Source organism: Panthera uncia, chromosome C2 (genome assembly GCF_023721935.1).
Source record: "Panthera uncia isolate 11264 chromosome C2, Puncia_PCG_1.0, whole genome shotgun sequence".
NCBI lineage: Eukaryota > Metazoa > Chordata > Mammalia > Carnivora > Felidae > Panthera > Panthera uncia.
This window is the reverse complement of record NC_064810.1, coordinates 118,606,660-118,626,688: the sequence shown is the minus strand read 5'-3', so window position 1 is coordinate 118,626,688 and position 20,029 is coordinate 118,606,660. Positions and strand designations below refer to the sequence as shown.

The following is a 20,029-nucleotide window of genomic DNA, read 5'->3' as shown; positions in this document are numbered from 1 at the left end:
AGTAGAAAGCATGTCTGTCTTACTCATTGCTACCTTCCCTGGTAGCAAGTATGATGTCTTTGCATATAAGAGGAATTCAAAATGCGGACAAATAAGTAAAGTCACTGGTCACATGTTCATATTCACAAAGTATAATTATCATCAGGAAATACAAACCTTATTGTTAAGCCTCCGGGAAATTCTTCATCAAATAATACTTCAAATAGTACATCAGCTTCTCTGTTAGCTGTGAAAAAAAATAGATTTAAAAATCATATAATGAAAAATCAGCTTATAAGTTTTTGAACTGTGAGAAACATTAATTACAATTATCAAAAAGTAGTGCAGGGGAATACACAAATGAAAAAATACAGATTACTTTACCAGTATTAATTTAAAGCAAAATAATATTCTAAATTATACGCTTTGGGAAGATTAATTATGTTTTTCTCTCTGCTTTTGTCTATGTTTGAAATTATTCATAATAAGGGGAGGGGCCAACATGGCAGAGAAGTAGGGGGATCTGAAGTTCCCTCCTCTCTCAAACAGAGCAAGGTTGAAGCTAAAGGACTTTGAACTCCAAGAGTCTGGGAGGCAAAGAGACAGTTGCTTCCAGGAAACCACCAGGACAACCTGATGGGCCAGAGGTGTGTGACTGCGAACTGGGAGAGATAAATTGAACGGAGGGGAGGGATCCCCTTCTGCAGAGAGACAAAGGACAAGAAAGAGAGGCTGGGGAAGCATAGGACTGTATCTGGACAAGAGAAAAACCATGGACCTGGACAGAGAAAGGGCCAATCTCTAATTGAGGGGCTTTCTCTGGACTGGGCTGGCTGCCTGGATCACGCACCTGGGCAGGAGGGGAGTCAGCCCCAGGTTCGGTGGCTAGGTCAGGGGCACAGTCCACAGTGGGAGAAAGTGATCCTCTCCCTGGAGTGCTGTGGGACAGGACAAAGCCTGCCTGCTTCCGCCAGTCAGAGAGTGGCACTCCCCCAGTACCCGGGCACATGGAGCAGGAGTTTGAATCCCAGGCAAGCGCCAGGGCACAGGAGTCGGCCGGGCAGGTCAAACCGCCTTGGTTGCACCCATGGCACAGTGAGGACGGCTTAAACAGAATGGTTTGGGACACCTGGTCTGTGGAGGAGAGACTGGGGCGTTGTCATTTTTCTCCCCATTACCAACAAGGTGGGGCTTCAGGCATCGGCCGTAGGGCCCACAGTGGAGATGTGACCTGCCTAAACCAAACCACACTCCTCTGCACCTGGTAACTGCATATCTGCTGGAGCGGGATTGACGCTGACAGACAGCACCAGACAGCCCCTCCTCCAGACCAGTGCTCTTGCACTGCCTGGTTTAATTCTCAGACAATTCTTATTCATAGATATGTTCTTACTTCCTTTTCTCCTTCTTATCTCTTCCCTCCTCTACTCTGGTTACTCTGGTTATTGGTGTGTTTAAGCAGACATATTTAATCCATTCTCTTGATACATGTTCCACACCTCCTTTATTCTCTTCTCTCTCTCTCTGAATTAAGCCATATAGTTTCTGTCTGGACAATTTTATTTTCTTTTTCCCCCCATTTCCTCCTTTATTTTCCTTTTTCTCTCTCTCTCTGGATTAAGCTGTATAGTTTCTCTGGTCAACTTTTATTTTTTCTTTTTCCCCACCCCTGTCATTTCTTTGTATGGGATAAGGCCTCTTCTATCAGCACCGCTTCCATCATGTTGTTTACTTGTAGCTGGTGTTTCTGGCTTTTTGTTTTTGGGTTTTTTGTTTATTTGTGTGCTTGTTTGTTTTTGTTTTCTGTTTGTTTTTGTTTGTTTTCCTTTCCAGGGCTACTTTAACGAATAAATCAAAGCACACCTGGTGGAGGGTTCAAAACATCACTACGGACAGGGAGATAAAGTAACCAAAGTCACAACAACAGAGAGCAAGTAACACTCTCCAAAAAAACATCTTCTACAGGGCCAGGCCCTGGACAATGTATGACCCCTCTTTAATATGGTAGTGTTTGCAGGTGCAGGACACATAACAAGCTTTTAAAACACACACATAAAGGACAAAAAACTAGCCAAAATGACAAAATGGAAAAATTCTCAAAAGAAATTCCAGGAAGAAATGACAGCTAAAGAATTTCTCAAAACAGATATAAACAATATATGTGAACAAGAATTTAGAATAATAGTCATAAGATTAATTGCTGGACTTGAAAAAAGCATAGAAGACAGGAGAGAATCTATTGCTACAGAGATCAAGGAACTGAAAAATAGTCATGATAAATTAAAAACTGTTGTAAATGAGGTGCAAAATAAACTATAGGAGGTGACAGTGAGAAATGATGAGGCAGACGGGAGAATAGGTGAAATAGAAGATAAAATTATGGAAAAAGATGAAGCTGAGAAAGAGAGATAAAAAAATTCTGGATCATGAAGGGAGAATTAGAGAACTAAGTGATTCAATGAAATAGAACAATATCTATATCATAGGAGTTCCAGAAGAAGAAGAGACAAAGGGGCCAAAGGTGTGCTTGAACAAATCATAGCTGAGAACTTCCCCAATCTGGGGAAGGAAACAGACATTGAAATCCAGGAGGCACAGAGAACTCCCTTTAGATGTAACTTGAATTGATCTTCTGCACAACATATCACAGTGAAACTGGCAAAATACAAAGACAAAGAGAGAATTCTGAAAGCAGCTAGGGATAAATGGGCCTTAACTTACAGGGGTAGACATAAGGGTAGTAGCAGACCTATCTACTGAAACTTGGCAGGCCAGAAAGGAGTGGCAGGAAATTTTCAATGTGATGAATAGGAAAAACATGCAGCCAAGAATCCTCTATCCAGCAAGCCTGTCACTCAGAATAGAAGAAGAGATAAAGGTTTTCCCAAACAAAAACTGAAGGAATTCATCACCACTAAACCAGCACTACAAGAGATCCTAAGGGGGACTCTGTGAGTATTGCAAAGACCACCAAGGACCAGAGCCATCACTACAAGCACAAAACCTACAGACAACACAAGACTCTAAACCCGTATCTTTTAATAATAACACTGAATGTAAATGGACTAAATGCTCCAATCAAAAGACACAGGGTATCAGAATGGATAAAAAAAATAAGACCCAACTATTTGCTGTCTACAAGAGATCCATTTTAGACCTGAGGACACCTTCAGGTTGAAAGTGAGGGGATGGAGAACCATCTATCATGCTACTGGAAGTCAAAAGAAAGCTGGAGTAGCCATACTTATATCAGACAAACTAGATTTTATTTTTTTTTCAATATATGAAATTTATTGTCAAATTGGTTTCCATACAACACCCAGTGCTCATCCCAAAAGGTGCCCTCCTCAATACCCATCACCCACCTTCCCCTCCCCCATGGGTTTCTGTTAAGTTTCTCAGGATCCACATAAGAGTGAAACCATATGGTATCTGTCTTTCTCTGTATGGCTTATTTCACTTAACATCACACTCTCCAGTTCCATCCATGTTGCTACAAAGGGCCATATTTCGTTCTTTCTCATTGCCACGTAGTACTCCATTGTGTATATAAACCACAATTTCTTTATCCATTCATCAGCTGATGGACATTTAGGCTCTTTCCACAATTTGGCTATTGTTGAGAGTGCTGCTATAAACATTGGGGTACAAGTGCCCCTATGCATCAGTACTCCTGTATCCCTTGGGTAAATTCCTAGCAGTGCTATTGCTGGGTCATAGTGTAGGTCTATTTTTAATTTTCTGAGGAACAGACAAACTAGATTTTAAACTAAAGACTGTAACAAGAGATGAAGAAGGGCATTATATAATAATTAAGGGGTCTATCCATAAAGAAGAGCTAACAATTGTAAATATTTATGCACCAAATTTGGAATCACCCAAATATATAAAAAAATTAATCATAAACATAAGCAATCTTATTGATAAAAATGTGGTAATTACAGGGGGCTTTAATACTCCATTTACAACAATGGATAGATCATCTAGACAGAAAATCAATAAAGAAACAATGGCTCTGAATGATATACTGGACCAGATGGACTTGGCAGATATACTTAGAACTTTTCATCCTAAAGCAGCAGAATATACATTCTTCTCAAGTGCACAAGGAATATTCTCCAAGATAGATCACATACTGGGTCACAAAACAACCCTCAACAAATACAAAAGAACTGAGATCATACCATGCATACTTTCAGATGACAATGCTATGAAACTTGAAATCAACCACAGGAAAAAGTTTGGAAAACCTCCAAATGCATGAAAGTTAAAGAACATCCTACTAAAGGATGAATGGGTCAACCAGGCAATTAAAGAAGACATTTGAAAATATATGTAAACAAATGAAAATGACAATACAACACTCCAAACCCTTTGGGATGCAGCAAAGGTAGTCCTAAGGGGAAAATACACTGCAATCCAAGCCTACCTCAAGAAACAAGAAAAATCCCAAATACAAAATCTAACAGCACACCTAAAGGAACTAGAAGCAGAACAATAAAGAAATCCCAAACCCAGCAGAAGAGAAAGAATAAAGATCAGAGCAGAAATAAATAATATAGAATCCAAAAAAAACCAAAAAAAAACCCAAAAAAAAACCACAGTAGAAAAGATCAATGAAGAGTTATTTTTTTTGAAAAAATAAACAAAATTGATAAACCCCTAGCCAGACTTCTCAAAAAGAGAGATGACCCAAATAGATAAAATCATGAATGAAAATGGATTTATCACTACCAACCCCTCAGAAATACAAGCAATGATCAGAGAATACTATGAAAAATTATATGCCAACAAACTGGACAACCTGGAAGAAATGGACAAATTCCTAGACACCCACACACTACCAAAACTCAAACGGGAAGAAATAGAAAATTTGAACAGACCCATAACTAGTGAAGAAATTGAATCAGTTATCAAAAATCTCCCAACGGGGGCACCTGGGTGACTCACTCAGTTAAGCTTCTCACTTCAGCTCAGGTCATGATCTCACGGCTTGTGAGTTTGAGCCCCACCCTGGGCTTTGTGCTGACAGCTCGGAGCATGGAGCCTGCTTCCAATCTGTGTCTCCCTTTTTCTCTGCCCCTCTCCTGCTCATGCTCTGTCTCTTTCTCTCAAATATAAATAAATGTTAAAACAAAACAATTAATTAAAAACAAAACAAAACAAAACATCTCCCAACAAATAAAGAGTCCTGGACCAGATGGCTTCCCTGAGGAATTCTACCAGACATTTAAAGCAGAGATAATACCTATCTTTCTCAAGCTATTCCAAAAAATAGAAATGGAAGGAAAACTTATGGACTCATTCTATGAAGCCCACATTACCTTGATTCCTAAACCTGAGAGAGATCCCACAAAAAAAGGAGAACTACAGGCCAATATCCCTGATGAACATGGATGCAAAAATTCTCAACAAGATACTAGCAAACTGAATTCAACAACATATAAAAAGAATTCTTCATCATGATCAAGTGGGATTCATTCTTGGGCTGCAGGGCTGGTTCAATATTTGCAAATCAATCAATGTGATACATCACATTAATAAAAGAAAGGATAAGAACCATATAATCCTGTCAACAGATGTAGAAAAACCATTTGACAAAATACAACAACGTTTAATAAAAACCCTCAAGAAATTCGGGATAGAACGAACATACTTAAACATCATAAAAGCCATATATGAAAAGCCAGCAGCTAATATCATCCTCAATGGGGAAAAACTGAGAGCTTTCCTGCTGAGATCAGGAACACGACAGGGATGTCCACTCTCACCACTGTTGTTTAACATAGTATTGAAAACCCTAGCACCAGCAATCAGACAACAAAATAGAATAAAAGGCCATCAAAATTGGCAAAGAAGAAGTCAAACTTTCACTTTTCGCAGACAACATGGAAAACCCGAAAGACTGACTAAAAGACTTCCAGAACTGATACGTGAATTCAGCAAAGTTGCAGGGTACAAAATCAATGTACAGAAATCGGTTGCATTTTTATACACCAATAATGAAGCAACACAAAGAGAAATAAACTGATCCCATTTACAATCGCACCAAGAACCATAAGATACCTGGGAATAAACCTAACCAAAGATGTAAAAGACCTGTATGCTGAAAACTATAGAAAGCTTATGAAGGAAATTGAAGAAGACACAAAAAAATGGAAAAGCATTCCATGTTCATGGATTGGAAGAATAAATATTGTCAAAATGTCAATACTACCCAAAGCAATCTACACATTCAATGCAATATCAATCAAAATTGCACCAGCATTCTTCTCAAAGCTAGAACAAACAATCCTTAAATTTGTATGGAACCACAAAAGACCCTGAATAGCCAAAGTAATATTGAAGAAGAAAACCAAAGTGGGAGGCATCGCAATCCCAGACTTTAGCCTCTACTACAAAGCTGTAGTCATCAAGACAGTATGGTATTGGCACAAAAACAGACACATAGAACAATAAAATAGAATAGAGAACCCAGAAATGGACCCACAAATGTATGGCCAACTGATCTTTCACAAAGCAGCAAAGAGTATCTAATGGAAAAAAAGACAGTATCTTCAGCAAATGGTGCTGGAAAAACTGGACAGTGACATTTAGAAGAATGAAACTGGACCACTTTCTTACACTATACACAAAGATAAATTCAAAATGGATGAAAGACCTAAATGTGAGACATGAAACCATCTAAATCCTAGAGGAGAAAGCAGGCAACGACCTCTTTGACCTTGGCTGCAGCAACTTCTTACTAGACATGTCTCTGGAGGCAAGGGAAACAAAAGCAAAAATGAACTATTGGGGCCTTTGGAGTTTGCAGTTTTGGAAGGCCTTGCAGTAAGACAGATAAAAGATGACAAAGATCTGAAAACATCGTAGTTTATTTAATAAAAGGAAGAGAATGGAGAGAACAGAAATATTATTAGATAGAATTGGCAGGGGTCTGTGACCTGCGTAGATAAAAAGGATGGAGACACCAAAGATGACTCCAAGGTTCTGGCTGAGATGACTTGGTCGATTATGGATGTCATAACTGAGATATGAGACACATGAGAAAGATTGCAATAAATTTAGATAGGAACAGAGAAGAATACATTTGGCAGAGAGGCTGATGAGATATATCTGGCAAGATTAAATTTATCCAAAATGCCAAGGTAAAGTGAAATAATTAGCTATAATAACGTTTTGAACTCTAAGCCCAAATTAATAATACAGTCACATTACTTGAGAATTGACTAACCCTCCCACTCCCCTCCATCTCCCTCTCTTTTTTTCTCTCCACCCTTCCCCTACTCCTTTCCACTTTATTGGTTCTGTTTCTCTGGAAAACCCTAACATAATATCTGATAATATCCTAGCCTGTGGTAGGAGTGGAGGGATGTCTGTATTTTTTATTAAAAAGGACTAGGCAAAAATGAACTATTGGGGCCTTTGGAGTTTGCAGTTTTGAAGGCCTGGCAGTAAGACAGATCCTTTACTGCCCAGCCAAAACCAAGTCTGCAGAGCTCATCCAGTGTCCAACATCCAGCTGTACCTTTTAACCTGACCCTTTTACTTGAAATCTAAACTCACGAAAGTGAGGCTCAATGAGAGGCAGGAGTTTCTCCTCTGAAGGCTTAAAGCTCACCTTCTAGGTTCCCATTCCCCATCTGAGGGAGGGGCCATTTCTCAGAAGATTATTAAGATTGTAAAAGATATGAGGATTGTTCACTCCCTCTAGTAAAGATGACTATGGAGATGAGGTCTCAGCTGAGGACAGTAATGACAAATACTCCCCTTTTTATTCCATGTCCATGGCAGACATAGTTAAAAATCAATGACAAAGCTCTTTCCCACTCAGCATAGATACAGTTTTAAAATCCTTCTCAAGACAAAATCCCAAGCAGTCACTATTACGGATAGGAGTGGTCAGAAGAAAGGAAACTTCTACGTTATCAGGGTCCCAAGACAACTTGACTAGAAAACAATCCAATAAGCTCAGTATTTGAACAGCTGATGCATGGGGTTGAGCAGATAGCAGCAGGGGCTTGTTGTTTCATCACACCCATCTGACCCTTACCATTCCTCGCCCAAACAATCACACCAAGGTTGAGTGCCTGAGACAAGAAAGGACAGTGCTGCCAACACCCTGACCCCTTGGCACCTGATATATTGCTTCATGCTACTTTGACTTTTTTTGGAATCTATGCTGCAAAGCAGCTCATGCCAGGCATCCCTCTGAGGCACATTTAGATCCTTAGTTGCTTCTTCCTTTTTCCCTCCATTTTCTCATATTTTTCTTTTTAATAAAAAATACACAACATAAAATTTACCATCTTAATGATTTTTAAGTGTGCAATACAGTTAACTATGTACATTATTGCTCTCTGCTTAGATACAAGACACTTAATTTGTGTTTTACTTTACAATACAGATGCAATTGAAGACACACCAAGTACTGAGATATTACCCCCTTTAATTCCTATGATGGTGCCCCGAAGGCCAACTGGAACTGAAAAGTTCTCTCTCACATTTACCACACGGTCAAAAAGACGAAATTCTGCATCTCGATCAGGAATGACTCCATGTTGCTGTTCTAAAGGCTGAAGAGAAGAAAGCTTTAATTATTATTAACTCTAATTTGAAATAGTTTTTCTATTACTATAACAAAAACATTGTGTTCTTTCTACACTTTCAAAGTAAAAACAACTTTGAATTCTTTGATAGGAAACTTACTCTGTACAGCAAATGGGGCTTCACTGTCACTCGTACCTTCTTATTATTCTTTCTTTGCTGAAGAAAAAAAATGTTTAAATATTTAAAAACATAAAATTATAAAATTGTTATTTGACTTTATATTAAAAATATAAAATTATTATTCATTTGGACATGATTATATTTAAAAAGCCAAATGAGTAAAAGAATATTTGGAAGTTCTTCAGATGCAGCAAGGAGGAATAATACATACTTAAAAATTTTTTTTAATTAAATTTTTGTTGAAGTATAAGACACAGAAAAATGCAAAGTTGTATGCATACAGCCTGTGAATTTTTATGAGCTTATCTATGTATAACCATACTGAGTTCAAGAGAGAACATTAGTAAGCACAACATAAGAACTCCTGTATTCCCTCCCAGTTAAACTACCATTCCCCAAAATAATCTTGTTTCTAACACAAAAGATTAGATTTATCTTTTGGAACTTTATGTAAATGTTATCCTACTCAAATACTTTTTTACTCTAAAAAGAATTATATCTGATGGCCAATGAAGATTTATATTAAAGGAAAAAAAGGTATGAAGTACTGATCTATGACATTACTGTGGGTTTTCTGGCTACTTATTAAAATTAAGGTGGCATTCATTTAACAAAGTCCTTGCTTTTGGAATCTTTCATGACATTGGCTTTGATGTTTGAATTTTTTGATCATCTGACAAATGCCTGAAGAAGACTTTTGTCCCATCTTTACTCCTTGTTAATTTTGTGAACTCACACTCAAATTAAGCATCAGCTGCCTTTTACTGTAAGATAGAAATATTATTACCTGTTCTATCATAGTTTATATCCATTGCAATCCATAACTACCATTCACATTAAATATTTTTAAAATGAATTCTCATCTACTAAGAAAAATGGCAGCAGTTTACTTATACGGCAGCCCCTATCTTTAGAACATAGTTTATGGAAATAAGCACAAAAGGCATAAAACAGCTCCAAGCTAGAGGCCATACAGTAGAGTTCATGTATTTATATATTGTAAAATGCTCAAGCCTTTAAATGGAGCCTGTTATCTTTTATTACAAAGATATTTGATTTATTCTTTCAAATGAATCTTTACTGAGTTCCATTTACATGCCATGTATTAATCTGGGTGCTAAGGATAAAACTGTGACCTATTCCTTTAGTCTACTTAGAGAGACATACAAGAAATAAAATAAGGAAAATATATAGTATGTTTGATGGTAGAAAGCACAGAGAAAAATAAAGCAGGTAAAGGGGATCAGCAGTGTGTAGAGAGGTCACGATTTTAAACAGAATGAATAGGGGCGCCTGGGTGGCTCAGTCAGTTAAGTGTCTGACTTCGGCTCAGGTCATGACCTCATGGTTTAGTTCATGAATTGGAGCCCTGAGTCAGGCTCTGTGCTGACAGTTCACAGCCTGGAGCCTGTTTTGGATTCTGTGTCTCCCTCTATCTCTCTCTGCCCCTTCCCTGCTCATGCTCTCTCAAAAATAACTAACATTAAAAACAAACAAACTAGAATGAATAATGAAGGCAGTACAGACAAGATGTCTATGCTTCCAGACCACAGCACACTAAGACTAATAGGGTACAAGTTATGCCCACTGACAACAGCAAAAGGAGAAAAAAATAAATTTATTTATTTAAGGTGTGGTGTTTTTTTTTGTTTTTTGTTTTTTTGAGAGAGAGAGAGAGAGAGAGAGATTGAGAGCATGAGCGGGGGGAGGGGCAGAGAGAGAGAGGGAAAGAGAATCCCAAGCAGGCTTCACACTGTCAGTGCAGAGCCTGATGTGGGGCTTGATCTCACAAACTGTGAGATTATGACCTGAGCTGAAGTCAGGCGCTTAAATGACTGAGCCACCCAAGTGCCCCCAAAATAAAAGAAATTTAAAGTAATTTAAAAAAGCAGACACCAATCCTGGGCCTAGAGTACTGCATGTGAAAAAAAAACAACAACACTCTAAGCACTCTAAACACTCGAATACCTCTAAGCACTGATTAGAGGACATGGCAATCAAACCTGATTCATCAGGCAAATTTTAAACAGGAATTTTCACAATAGGCTCCAACCACAGCTGCTAAATGAAAAGTTCTGGGGTCTGGCTACTCAAAATGTGATTACTTGGGAACTCGTTAGAAATGCAGAATCTCAAGCCTCATCATAGAACTAGTGAAACAGAATCTGTGTTTTAACAAATCCTCCAGTGACTCATTTGCACACTAAAGTATGAGAAGTATTGCTGTAGGGGTGGAATCCAGAATACACTTGTTAAAAAGATCCTTTAGTAATTTTGATAATTAGCTGAGTTTGGGAACCACTGCCCAATAAGAAAACTACTGATAATTCTAATGAAGATCCTACATTATAAAGAAAAAGTTTAATTATGTTCAGAATGTTCTATTTATTTTTTTAGCTTTTTTCTCCTTTTCTCTATTATCCTAATAACATTATAACACTAAAAAGAAAAAAAAGCCACTCCTTGACAGCACCTCCTTAACACATTAACTGGTTTTAAAAAAATTCCTGTCTTAAACTATATGCACACACATCTAAAAAGTGTTGCAACCAAACAATAGACTATAAATTTGTATATACATCTTTTGTTTGTAAAGTAAGGGGAAAATGTGTAAAGCATTTTAGAAAGTTCTGCATCCAAATGGATTAAAATAAAATTTGGGGGCTTAAAGTAATTAACCTTTACTAAGTAGAAAACTCATTTCAAATACAATGCTGTGCAAATATATTTTATCTTAGGATGAAAGATAATTTTTTAAAAATACAGGTTAAAAAAGAAATGCAGGTTTCTATCCTTAGATATCTGAGTGTGAATGACCTTTCAAAAACTCAAACTCGTGGCTTTAAGCCTTATATTTTCTTCGTAAAGAGAAAAAGTGTCATCCAGTAGTCATTTTCTAGACTGTCTTCACAGCTCTTGAGTATGTGATAAAAGAATTCAAATAATAATAGCCAAGCATCATTTAGGCATTAAAAATAGGCAATATTAGAAGGAGTTTACATGTCCTAACTTAGTTAATCCTTTTGACGACCCTATGAAGTAGGTACTATTTTATTCTCATTTTACCAATGAGGTAGTAGAGGCATGGAAAGGTTAAGTATCTTGTCTCAGGTTGTAAGTATTGAAAGAGGAATGGGGGAAGATGGTTTCAGAGCCCATTTCTTTTTCAATTTTTACAACCTTAAATTTTTTTTTTATTTTTTAATATATGAAATTTACTGTCAAATTGGTTTCCATACAACACCCAGTGCTCATCCCAAAAGGTGCCCTCCTCAATACCCATCACCCACCCTGCCCTCCCTCCCGCCCCCCATCAACCCTCAGTTTGTTCTCAGTTTTTAACAGTCTCTTATGCTTTGGCTCTCTCCCACTCTAACCTCTTTTTTTTTTTTTTTTTTCTTTCCTTCCCCTCCCCCATGGGTTTCTGTTATGTTTCTCAGGATCCACATAAGAGTGAAACCATATGGTATCTGTCTTTCTCTGTATGGCTTATTTCACTTAGCATCACACTCTCCAGTTCCATCCATGTTGCTACAAAAGGCCATATTTCATTTTTTCTCATTGCCACGTAGTATTCCATTGTGTATATAAACCACAATTTCTTTATCCATTCATCAGTTGATGGACATTTAGGCTCAGAGCCCATTTCTAAACTTACTCTGCTATCAAGAGTAATTTGTTAGCAAAACAACATCATTTTAATAAAAAGGCAAATGTGTGGAAAATAAAATCAAAAGTTAAAAAAAAGGAATATAATCAGACATAAATTAGAATCACTGAGTTCACGTTTTATTTGGTTGAAACACAAATGAATTATTTGTAGAATGATATACAGTCCATTTAATTTCAAATCTCATCAATCATCTTGGTTACTAAAAATTAGTACCTTGCACTTTTCGACTTCTTCCTCAATTTTCTCAACAATAGCTGCATCCAGAATTTGTAAATCACAAGAAGAACGAGACAGAGTACTGACAGGATGTCCCTTTAGCCAAGTAATAATTTCTTGAACTTTCTCGGCACTACATTAAAAACAATAATTTTTTCACATTGATTAAAACTTTCTGAGGGTTTATACAAAGAGCCTAATATAAATTTTCTGAAGGCCGTGAATTATAAAAGACATCAAATACATAATTAATGATCACTAAAGTTAATTGGGATTATAAATCTAATATAAACATGGTCATATTACTTCTCAGTAATTTAAAAAAAAACACAAAATTTGGGGCACCTGCCTGGCTCAGTTAGGAGAGCATGCAACTCTTAATCTCAGGGTCGTGAGTTCCAACCCCATGTTGGGTGTGGAGACTACTTACATAAATAAAACTTAAAGTGAAGTAAAATAAAATAAAATTATCACAAAATTAATTTAAAAGTACTTTACTGATATAAGGGATAAAAAAATTATATGAAGATCTTAAAACAAACAAAAATATATCTATAAATATAAAATCCTTCCCACAAAAGTAATAACATTCTTGATCAACTAGCTGCTGTACATTTCACTGGAACCACTAAGTTGAACTATGAGGCAATAAATAACCACAAATTTTGCTTACCCATTCTCATTTTCTCCAGGCCAAATATCATCTTCATAGAACACATCCTCTTGGCTGTTTTTGGCTATATAACTAAATAGTTCTGGAGCTCTAGCCAAACAAACAAAAATACTACTTAAAATATATATATGGCTAACTCCACATAAACTTCCTATTATTTGATTTTGGATCTTAAGGAGACATATAAAATACACTGAGAGTTGATTATTACACAGATTATTAATAAAGAATAGAGACTAAATGATTTAGTAAATGATTTAGTAAATGAAGACTAAATGATTACTAAACTGTAATAAACTTTAGTTACTTACAAACTTTAATTACTGACTCTAACTGTTCTTAGATCCTAATGACAGGTGATAAGTGGACAAAACAAAAATCTACAGGTTCATTTTCTAATTTTCATAACAAAACTGAAGCATCCCATAATAAGAAAATTAAAATGCATTAAAAGTTTCTTGATATTCCTCAAAACTTCATTGCTTCCTGAATATTGCAGGACTTTTAAATACATAGCAGATTGAATACATGTGCTTAATTTTTGCTCACTGCCCAACCTATTACAAGAGTAAAGTATAAAAAAGGACATAGACCCAGAAAGGCATGAAAAAGGGAAGTGGAGAGTCTGATAGCATATATGAATTGTTAACAAAATTTTAGAAACTGGAAACTGGATGGGTAAGTATCAACTGGTCTGAAACATAGGGAAAGCTGTACCCTAACCCCCAGTGTAAGAAGTCAAAAAGCTAGATGATTTAAACTGTGCAAGTCTGCAAAAGCTCAGGAATTATGTGCTCTAGGTACATTTTTATTTATTTATTTATTTATTTATTTACATTTATTTATTTTTGAGAAACAGAGTGAGACAAAGCATGAGCGGGGGAGGGGCAGAGAGACAGAAGGAGACATAGAATCTGAAGCAGGCTCCAGGCTCTGAGCAAGCGGTCAGCACAGAGCCTGATGCGGGGCTTGAACCCATTAACTGTGAGATCATAACTTGAGCCGAAGTCACACGCTCAACCAAATGAGCCACCCAGGCGCCCCTCTAGGTACATTTTAATGGTGCAGTATGGGAGGGTTGAAGTTAAGTAAGCTTTTAGGTGAATATTTTGTATAATAAGCAGCTAGATGATTATGTGATTACTCACCTTCACCCCAGCACAAGACCTGTCTGTAGTTTATCTTTTAGAGAGGCTGAACAGGGGATGCTCTAGCTTTAGATATGCAAGGCACAAGGAGATGGATGGGTAGATGGGGGATGAGGAGATGAGGAGATGAGGAGATGAGAGGGCATTAATGGGAGTGTAACTACTATACAATGTGTTGCTAGGAAGCAGACTAGGAAGTGTAACTTCTTTAAGAAGCAGACCCTGAGACTGGACATAAGCATGCAGAAAGTTTATCAGAAAGCTCTTGTGGAATCAACACAAGTAGAAGGGAAAGGAAAAAAGGAATGAAGCATCACTGGGTACAGGGAAAAGTTAGGCTGTGATCCATTGTTAAAAAACTCCTTGGTCAGTCCTACAGAGATGTCAAACTAGGATGGCCCTTAAGGATTGTCCTAAACTGGGGCAATGAGGTTGGCTGGGTCTTTACACCTCCTTGTAGATCAGGTGTTGGATCTGTGGGTGTTGTGGGAAGGGGATGTAACTTCAGGTTGAGGCAGTTCTCTTCTGCAAGGCAATTCCTGAAGAGAGCTCACAACTGAGAGCTGGCAGACAGCAGCATTCCAGCTGCCAAATAAATAGGTCCTTTAGTCTTAAAGGGAGGTTTGGAGAGTATATCATAGTATCTACTACATAATAAGATCCTTTTTCCCTGCTTAATTTCCAAAACACTGGAAGTCAGTTTTGTTCCTCACATCTGTCCTCCAAAGAAAAGGCTGGAAGACACTTCTCTAGGAAAACTAGCCAACCCAAGAGAAAAGACACACATATAGGTAGTGATATTTGGAGGTCCTCTGCAGAAATAGCAACGTCCCACCTGAGAAGGCCCACCAAAGCACATTACATTTTCAATCAGCTTTTTGGTGCCTCACTCTTAAATATGATTAGACACCAAAGAACCACTGGACAAGTTAAAAAAAAAAAGAGCAATTCAGAGAAAACAAAATATAGAGAATAGAAGAAGAAAAACTAAAACTACCATCTTCAGAGAAATAAAACATTTCATTCATTATAAGAACAAGATACTATAAAAAAGGAATGTCAGAGAATTAAGGATGAACTTTTAGAAACTAAAAATAAATCAAATAGAAATAAAAATGATATGATAAAGTTGAAGAAAATCTCCCACAGAGTAGAAGTATAGCAATAAAGAAAATGGGTGAGAAGAGATAAAAAAATTAAGAGGATTAATCCAGAAGTCTATCATCTAACAGAAGTCTCAGAAAGAATAGAAAAAATGGAAAGGAGGCAATTATCAAATAAGTATTAGAAATTTTCTCAGAATGGAAGGGCATTGGTTTCAAGTCTGAAAGGACTGAACAGCGAAAAGAAAGAAGAAACATACCAAGGCACACTTCATCACATTAGAGAAGGTTTTTTTCACGTTGACTTACTTATTTTGAGACAGAGAGAGAGAGCACGTGTACATGTGGGGGAGGGGGAGAGAGAGAAGGAGAGAGAATCCCAAGGAGGCTCCACGTTGACAGTGCAGACTCTGATGCAGGGTTCAAACTCATGAACTGTGAGATCATGACCTGAGCTGAAATCAAGAGTCAGGGGCTCAACTGACTGAGCCCATCAGGTGCCCCAACACATCATCACATTATTAAAACAGCACTGGTAAAGGGAAGATGCAAAAAAGATTTCAGAAACTGAAAATAGATCACACACAAAGATTCAGAATCAGAATGGCACAGGACTTCTCACCAGCAAAGGAAACAAGAGCTTTTCAAATTCTGAGGGAAAATAATCTCTCAACTAGGATTCTACACCCAGGCCAGCTATTAATCAAGTCTTCTCAGGGAAGAATAAAGACATTTTCAGACATGCAAGCTTTCTCAGGAAGCTACTGGAGTAAGTGCTCCATCAAAATGGAGACAAACCAGAAAAAAGTAAGATATGAAAGCCAGGAAATAAAGGAATCCTACATAGAAGAATGGTGAGGGAAATTCCTAGAATGGCAGTAAAGAGAAAGTCTAGAACAAGAGCTGTGTGATAGCCCTAGAAAGCAATTAGTTTACGTTGAGGCAGGAAGACAGAAGGTTTTAGGAGGAAGTCTACAAAAAGAAAATGGAACCAAGAGCTCTCCTGATCTGTCTGACCATATCAAGTTTTCCAATTATGACACACAGTTTAGGGCCGAATTAGTTATAAGAACACAGACAATAAGCAAATGATTAAACAAGATGTGGAAATCAAAAATGTGTACAAGGGAATGCAACCATAAAACTCTACAAGGTCCAGCTGTGACCATTTACATCACCTTAATCAGGTAAACCATAAATACAGATTTATTAAACTATAATGAAAGGGGAAATAAATATACATGTGTGTAGGGAGGTCAGGAAATAGAAAGGGGAGGTAGTAAAAGAGAGCTAAAGTTTCATCTTTCATGGTAGGAACTCAAGGCATATGTTAAGTTGAAAATCATGAAAAGTAGGGTATATACAATGCTTTAAAGAAATACAGAAGTGAACAGAAGAAATAATTACATTTTCAGATGGCAATATGAGATTGAATTGTGTTCCCTCCCCCAAAAAGATTCCAGTACCACTCCTACTACCTTCAGAATGTGACTTCATTTGAAAACAGGGTTTTTATAGAGGTTATAAAATAAAAATGAGGTCTTTAGGGTGGGCTCCAATCCAACATGACCATGTCTTTATGAAAACGGGAATATGGTCACAGAGACAGACGTGCACAGAGGAAAGATGGCATGAAGACGTACTGGGAAAACACATGTGAAGATGGAGGACGGGAGTAACGCATCTACAAGTTAAGATCAAATGTGTGAGGCCACAAGAAGCTAGCAGAGAGGCATTGAATGGTTCCTTTCCTAGCATCTTCAGAGGAAGCACGGCCCTACCAAACACCTTGATTTTGGACTTCTGGTCTTCAGAAATGTGAGACAATAAATTTCTGTTGTTTTAAGCCACCTAGTTTGTGGTACTTAGTTACGGCAGCCCTAGTAAACTAGTAAGAGGATCCTAAATACAAGGTTAGAAACTGGTGGAACAATGGAAAGAACATTCAATTAGGAATCAGAAGTAAAGGTATTTCCTCCAAATCTTTGTGACTGAGTAATTCAAGTAACCTTGGTATACAGTTTTGTCATTTTTATCATGAGGAGCTGAGATTTACTGATTTCTTAGACCATTTCAGCATAAAATTCTATAATTTTAGGACAGTAATCTATTATCCAGCTGGAGTTTTAAGACTCAGGAAAATCTACTGCGTGAAGAGCTGTTTTGTTCACCCATACCAATCTTCTTATTACTAACACAAACATACAAAGTAATGAATTATTTATGATAGCAAATTGAGGAAAATTTTAATTAAAAGGAGGCCAAGGGGTGCCTTGCTGGCTCAGTTGGTGGACTATACAACTCCTGATTTTGGTGTTGTAGGTTTCAGGCCCACATTGGGTGTAGAGATTACTTAAAAAAAAAAAAAAATCTTTAAAAATAGAAAAATAAAAATAAAAGGAGGCCAATTATCATCATTCTTTTTCATTTTAAATAAATAAGTACAGTATTTTTTAGCTAATAGCTATGGTGCTCCATGATATAAAATTAGGTTTACATGTAATACATGTCCCATCATACCAAAGGAAATATTTTTAGTCTAAAATTAGTATCAGAAAGGCAAAATAGTTATGACATTCCCACATCTTTGGATGCCTAATAGGACCTTATTAGGCACTTACCTCTCTAAGTACTCTGCAAGAAGTTGTTCTGCTGCAGATGAATACATCCATTCACTTCCAACTTTCTTAGTGTATCCAGGTACCTCCTCATTTTTTTTGTTGAATTTGAGATTCAAACCCACATTTGCTTTATGGTCTCCATGAGGGCTGAATGTAAACCACACATACACACACACACACACGCACATTTTAAATTTTGTTCAAAGAATACAACGTTTAGCTTTCAATTCTTAGAAATACTTAGTTTTGATTGTTCTTCTATAGTTTTCATGGTTATTTCCAAAGCAGTAATTGAAAAACTAGAGGAAAGGCTTCAAAACCCAAGGTAACAAAGCATATAAATAGATTATGTAATTAGAGAAGAGAATGAAATAAGAAAATGCAGGGAAATATATTATTGAGATTCACACACACCTTCTGATACCTTTTTTCAAGGTTCAATTTGTTAGCTGCTAAAAATAAGAACTGTCTTTCCAAACACCTACAACATGTGCCATTTAGATGAAAGATCACCATCAGAGGAATTTATGCATAATTTTTAAAGAAAATTCAGAGCAATTAATAAAAGAAAATAAATACTAACATAACCAGTTTATCTTTATCATTTAGTTTTTTTCTGCCACTTTAAGTAAATTTCTCTAACATAAACTTACTTTCTCCTAGATCCTCTTCCAATAAAAATACTTCCTGTAAACCTTGAAACAAGGTATCCACTCACTCCAAGACGACTGGCCAACACATATCCTGGGTTGTACTTTATAGAATATTTCTTTAAATATAAAAACAAAAAGGTCAATTATGGAAACACAAAGCATCAAATGTTATTTCTTTACCTTAAAAATCTGGAGATAATCAAGACATCACTAACCATTGGAATGTGGCAATATAAGGATTCTCAAAAGTAAGTGATCCATTTCCCTTTTTTTTTTTTGAAAGGATCTGTAGGCAGAATTTTTCTGCTCCTCTCTCTCCTTAAAGGACAGAATTCCCAAGGATGAATGAAAGGGGGAGGAAATATACAATTTGTGAAACTGTCTCAAGAAATAAACTCTACTGTAAATAGACTCTACTGCAAATTCTGTAGGCAGGAACTATTTCTTAAACATTAATTTTCATATTCCAATTAGGGCCTAGTAAAATACCTAGGACATAATGAAGCCTTGATGATTATTACACTGAATTAAAACATGAGTATGTCATCAAAAGTGTTGCTACTGAGCAAATTTAAAATATCCTTCATATATGGACATAAGTGATATTCACTTCCTCTAATACTTACTATCATATAAAAGTAAGAAGTATGTATAGATTTATAGCTAATACAGTCAATGAAATGTAACCTTAATTTGTGCACTTAAGAAACTATAAAGATTATCAAATTTAAAAAAAAGTATTAGATCATATACTTTTTAACCAGGAAGCAATTACAAATCTAGTTCCTAAGCTACCATTTAATCCTAACATACATAATAATAACACATATTTTATGTGGATTTCACATTCTATATTTATATGAATTTTATTCACATTTTATATGTCTATAATAGTCCCCAAATGGATACATTTTTTAGTTGCATGAAATATATAAATTATTAAAATATGTTAATATGCTGGTAAAGAACACAATATAGTTTCTCCATCAAGTGCATTATTAGGTTTAGAAATAATACAGATGAATCAAGTATGCTTTCTAAAATAGACAGGAAGAGTTAAGGTAGTAGTTCTCTATCACAGGTAATATCACTTAATTTTTCTAATAAGTATTTGGAAATATATAGGGGCATTCAGTTATAGTAATTGGCACAGGCTACTAGCACTTACTGTCTAAGGGTCAAAAATGTCAACTGTGCTGTCATATACAGGAGTCCTATTTTACACATAGTTGT

General features: G+C 36.5%; 1 protein-coding gene across 7 annotated transcripts in view; it reads right to left on the bottom strand.

Moving 5' to 3' along the window:
* Positions 1-20,029, bottom strand: part of XRN1 (5'-3' exoribonuclease 1) — a 121,033-nt gene that overhangs the window by 30,465 nt on the left and 70,539 nt on the right. For 5 of the 7 annotated variants that reach the window (XM_049628718.1, XM_049628720.1, XM_049628723.1 and 2 more), the window contains 7 exons: positions 18,797-18,912; positions 18,144-18,290; positions 13,272-13,382; positions 12,596-12,731; positions 8,689-8,745; positions 8,423-8,555; positions 157-226 (listed from right to left, as the gene is read on the bottom strand). In XM_049628718.1, the coding sequence (XP_049484675.1) occupies positions 157-226; positions 8,423-8,555; positions 8,689-8,745; positions 12,596-12,731; positions 13,272-13,382; positions 18,144-18,290; positions 18,797-18,912 (770 nt within the window). The remainder of the gene's footprint in view (positions 1-156; positions 227-8,422; positions 8,556-8,688; positions 8,746-12,595; positions 12,732-13,271; positions 13,383-18,143; positions 18,291-18,796; positions 18,913-20,029) is intronic. The other 2 variants (XM_049628719.1, XM_049628721.1) reach the window with 1 other exon arrangement.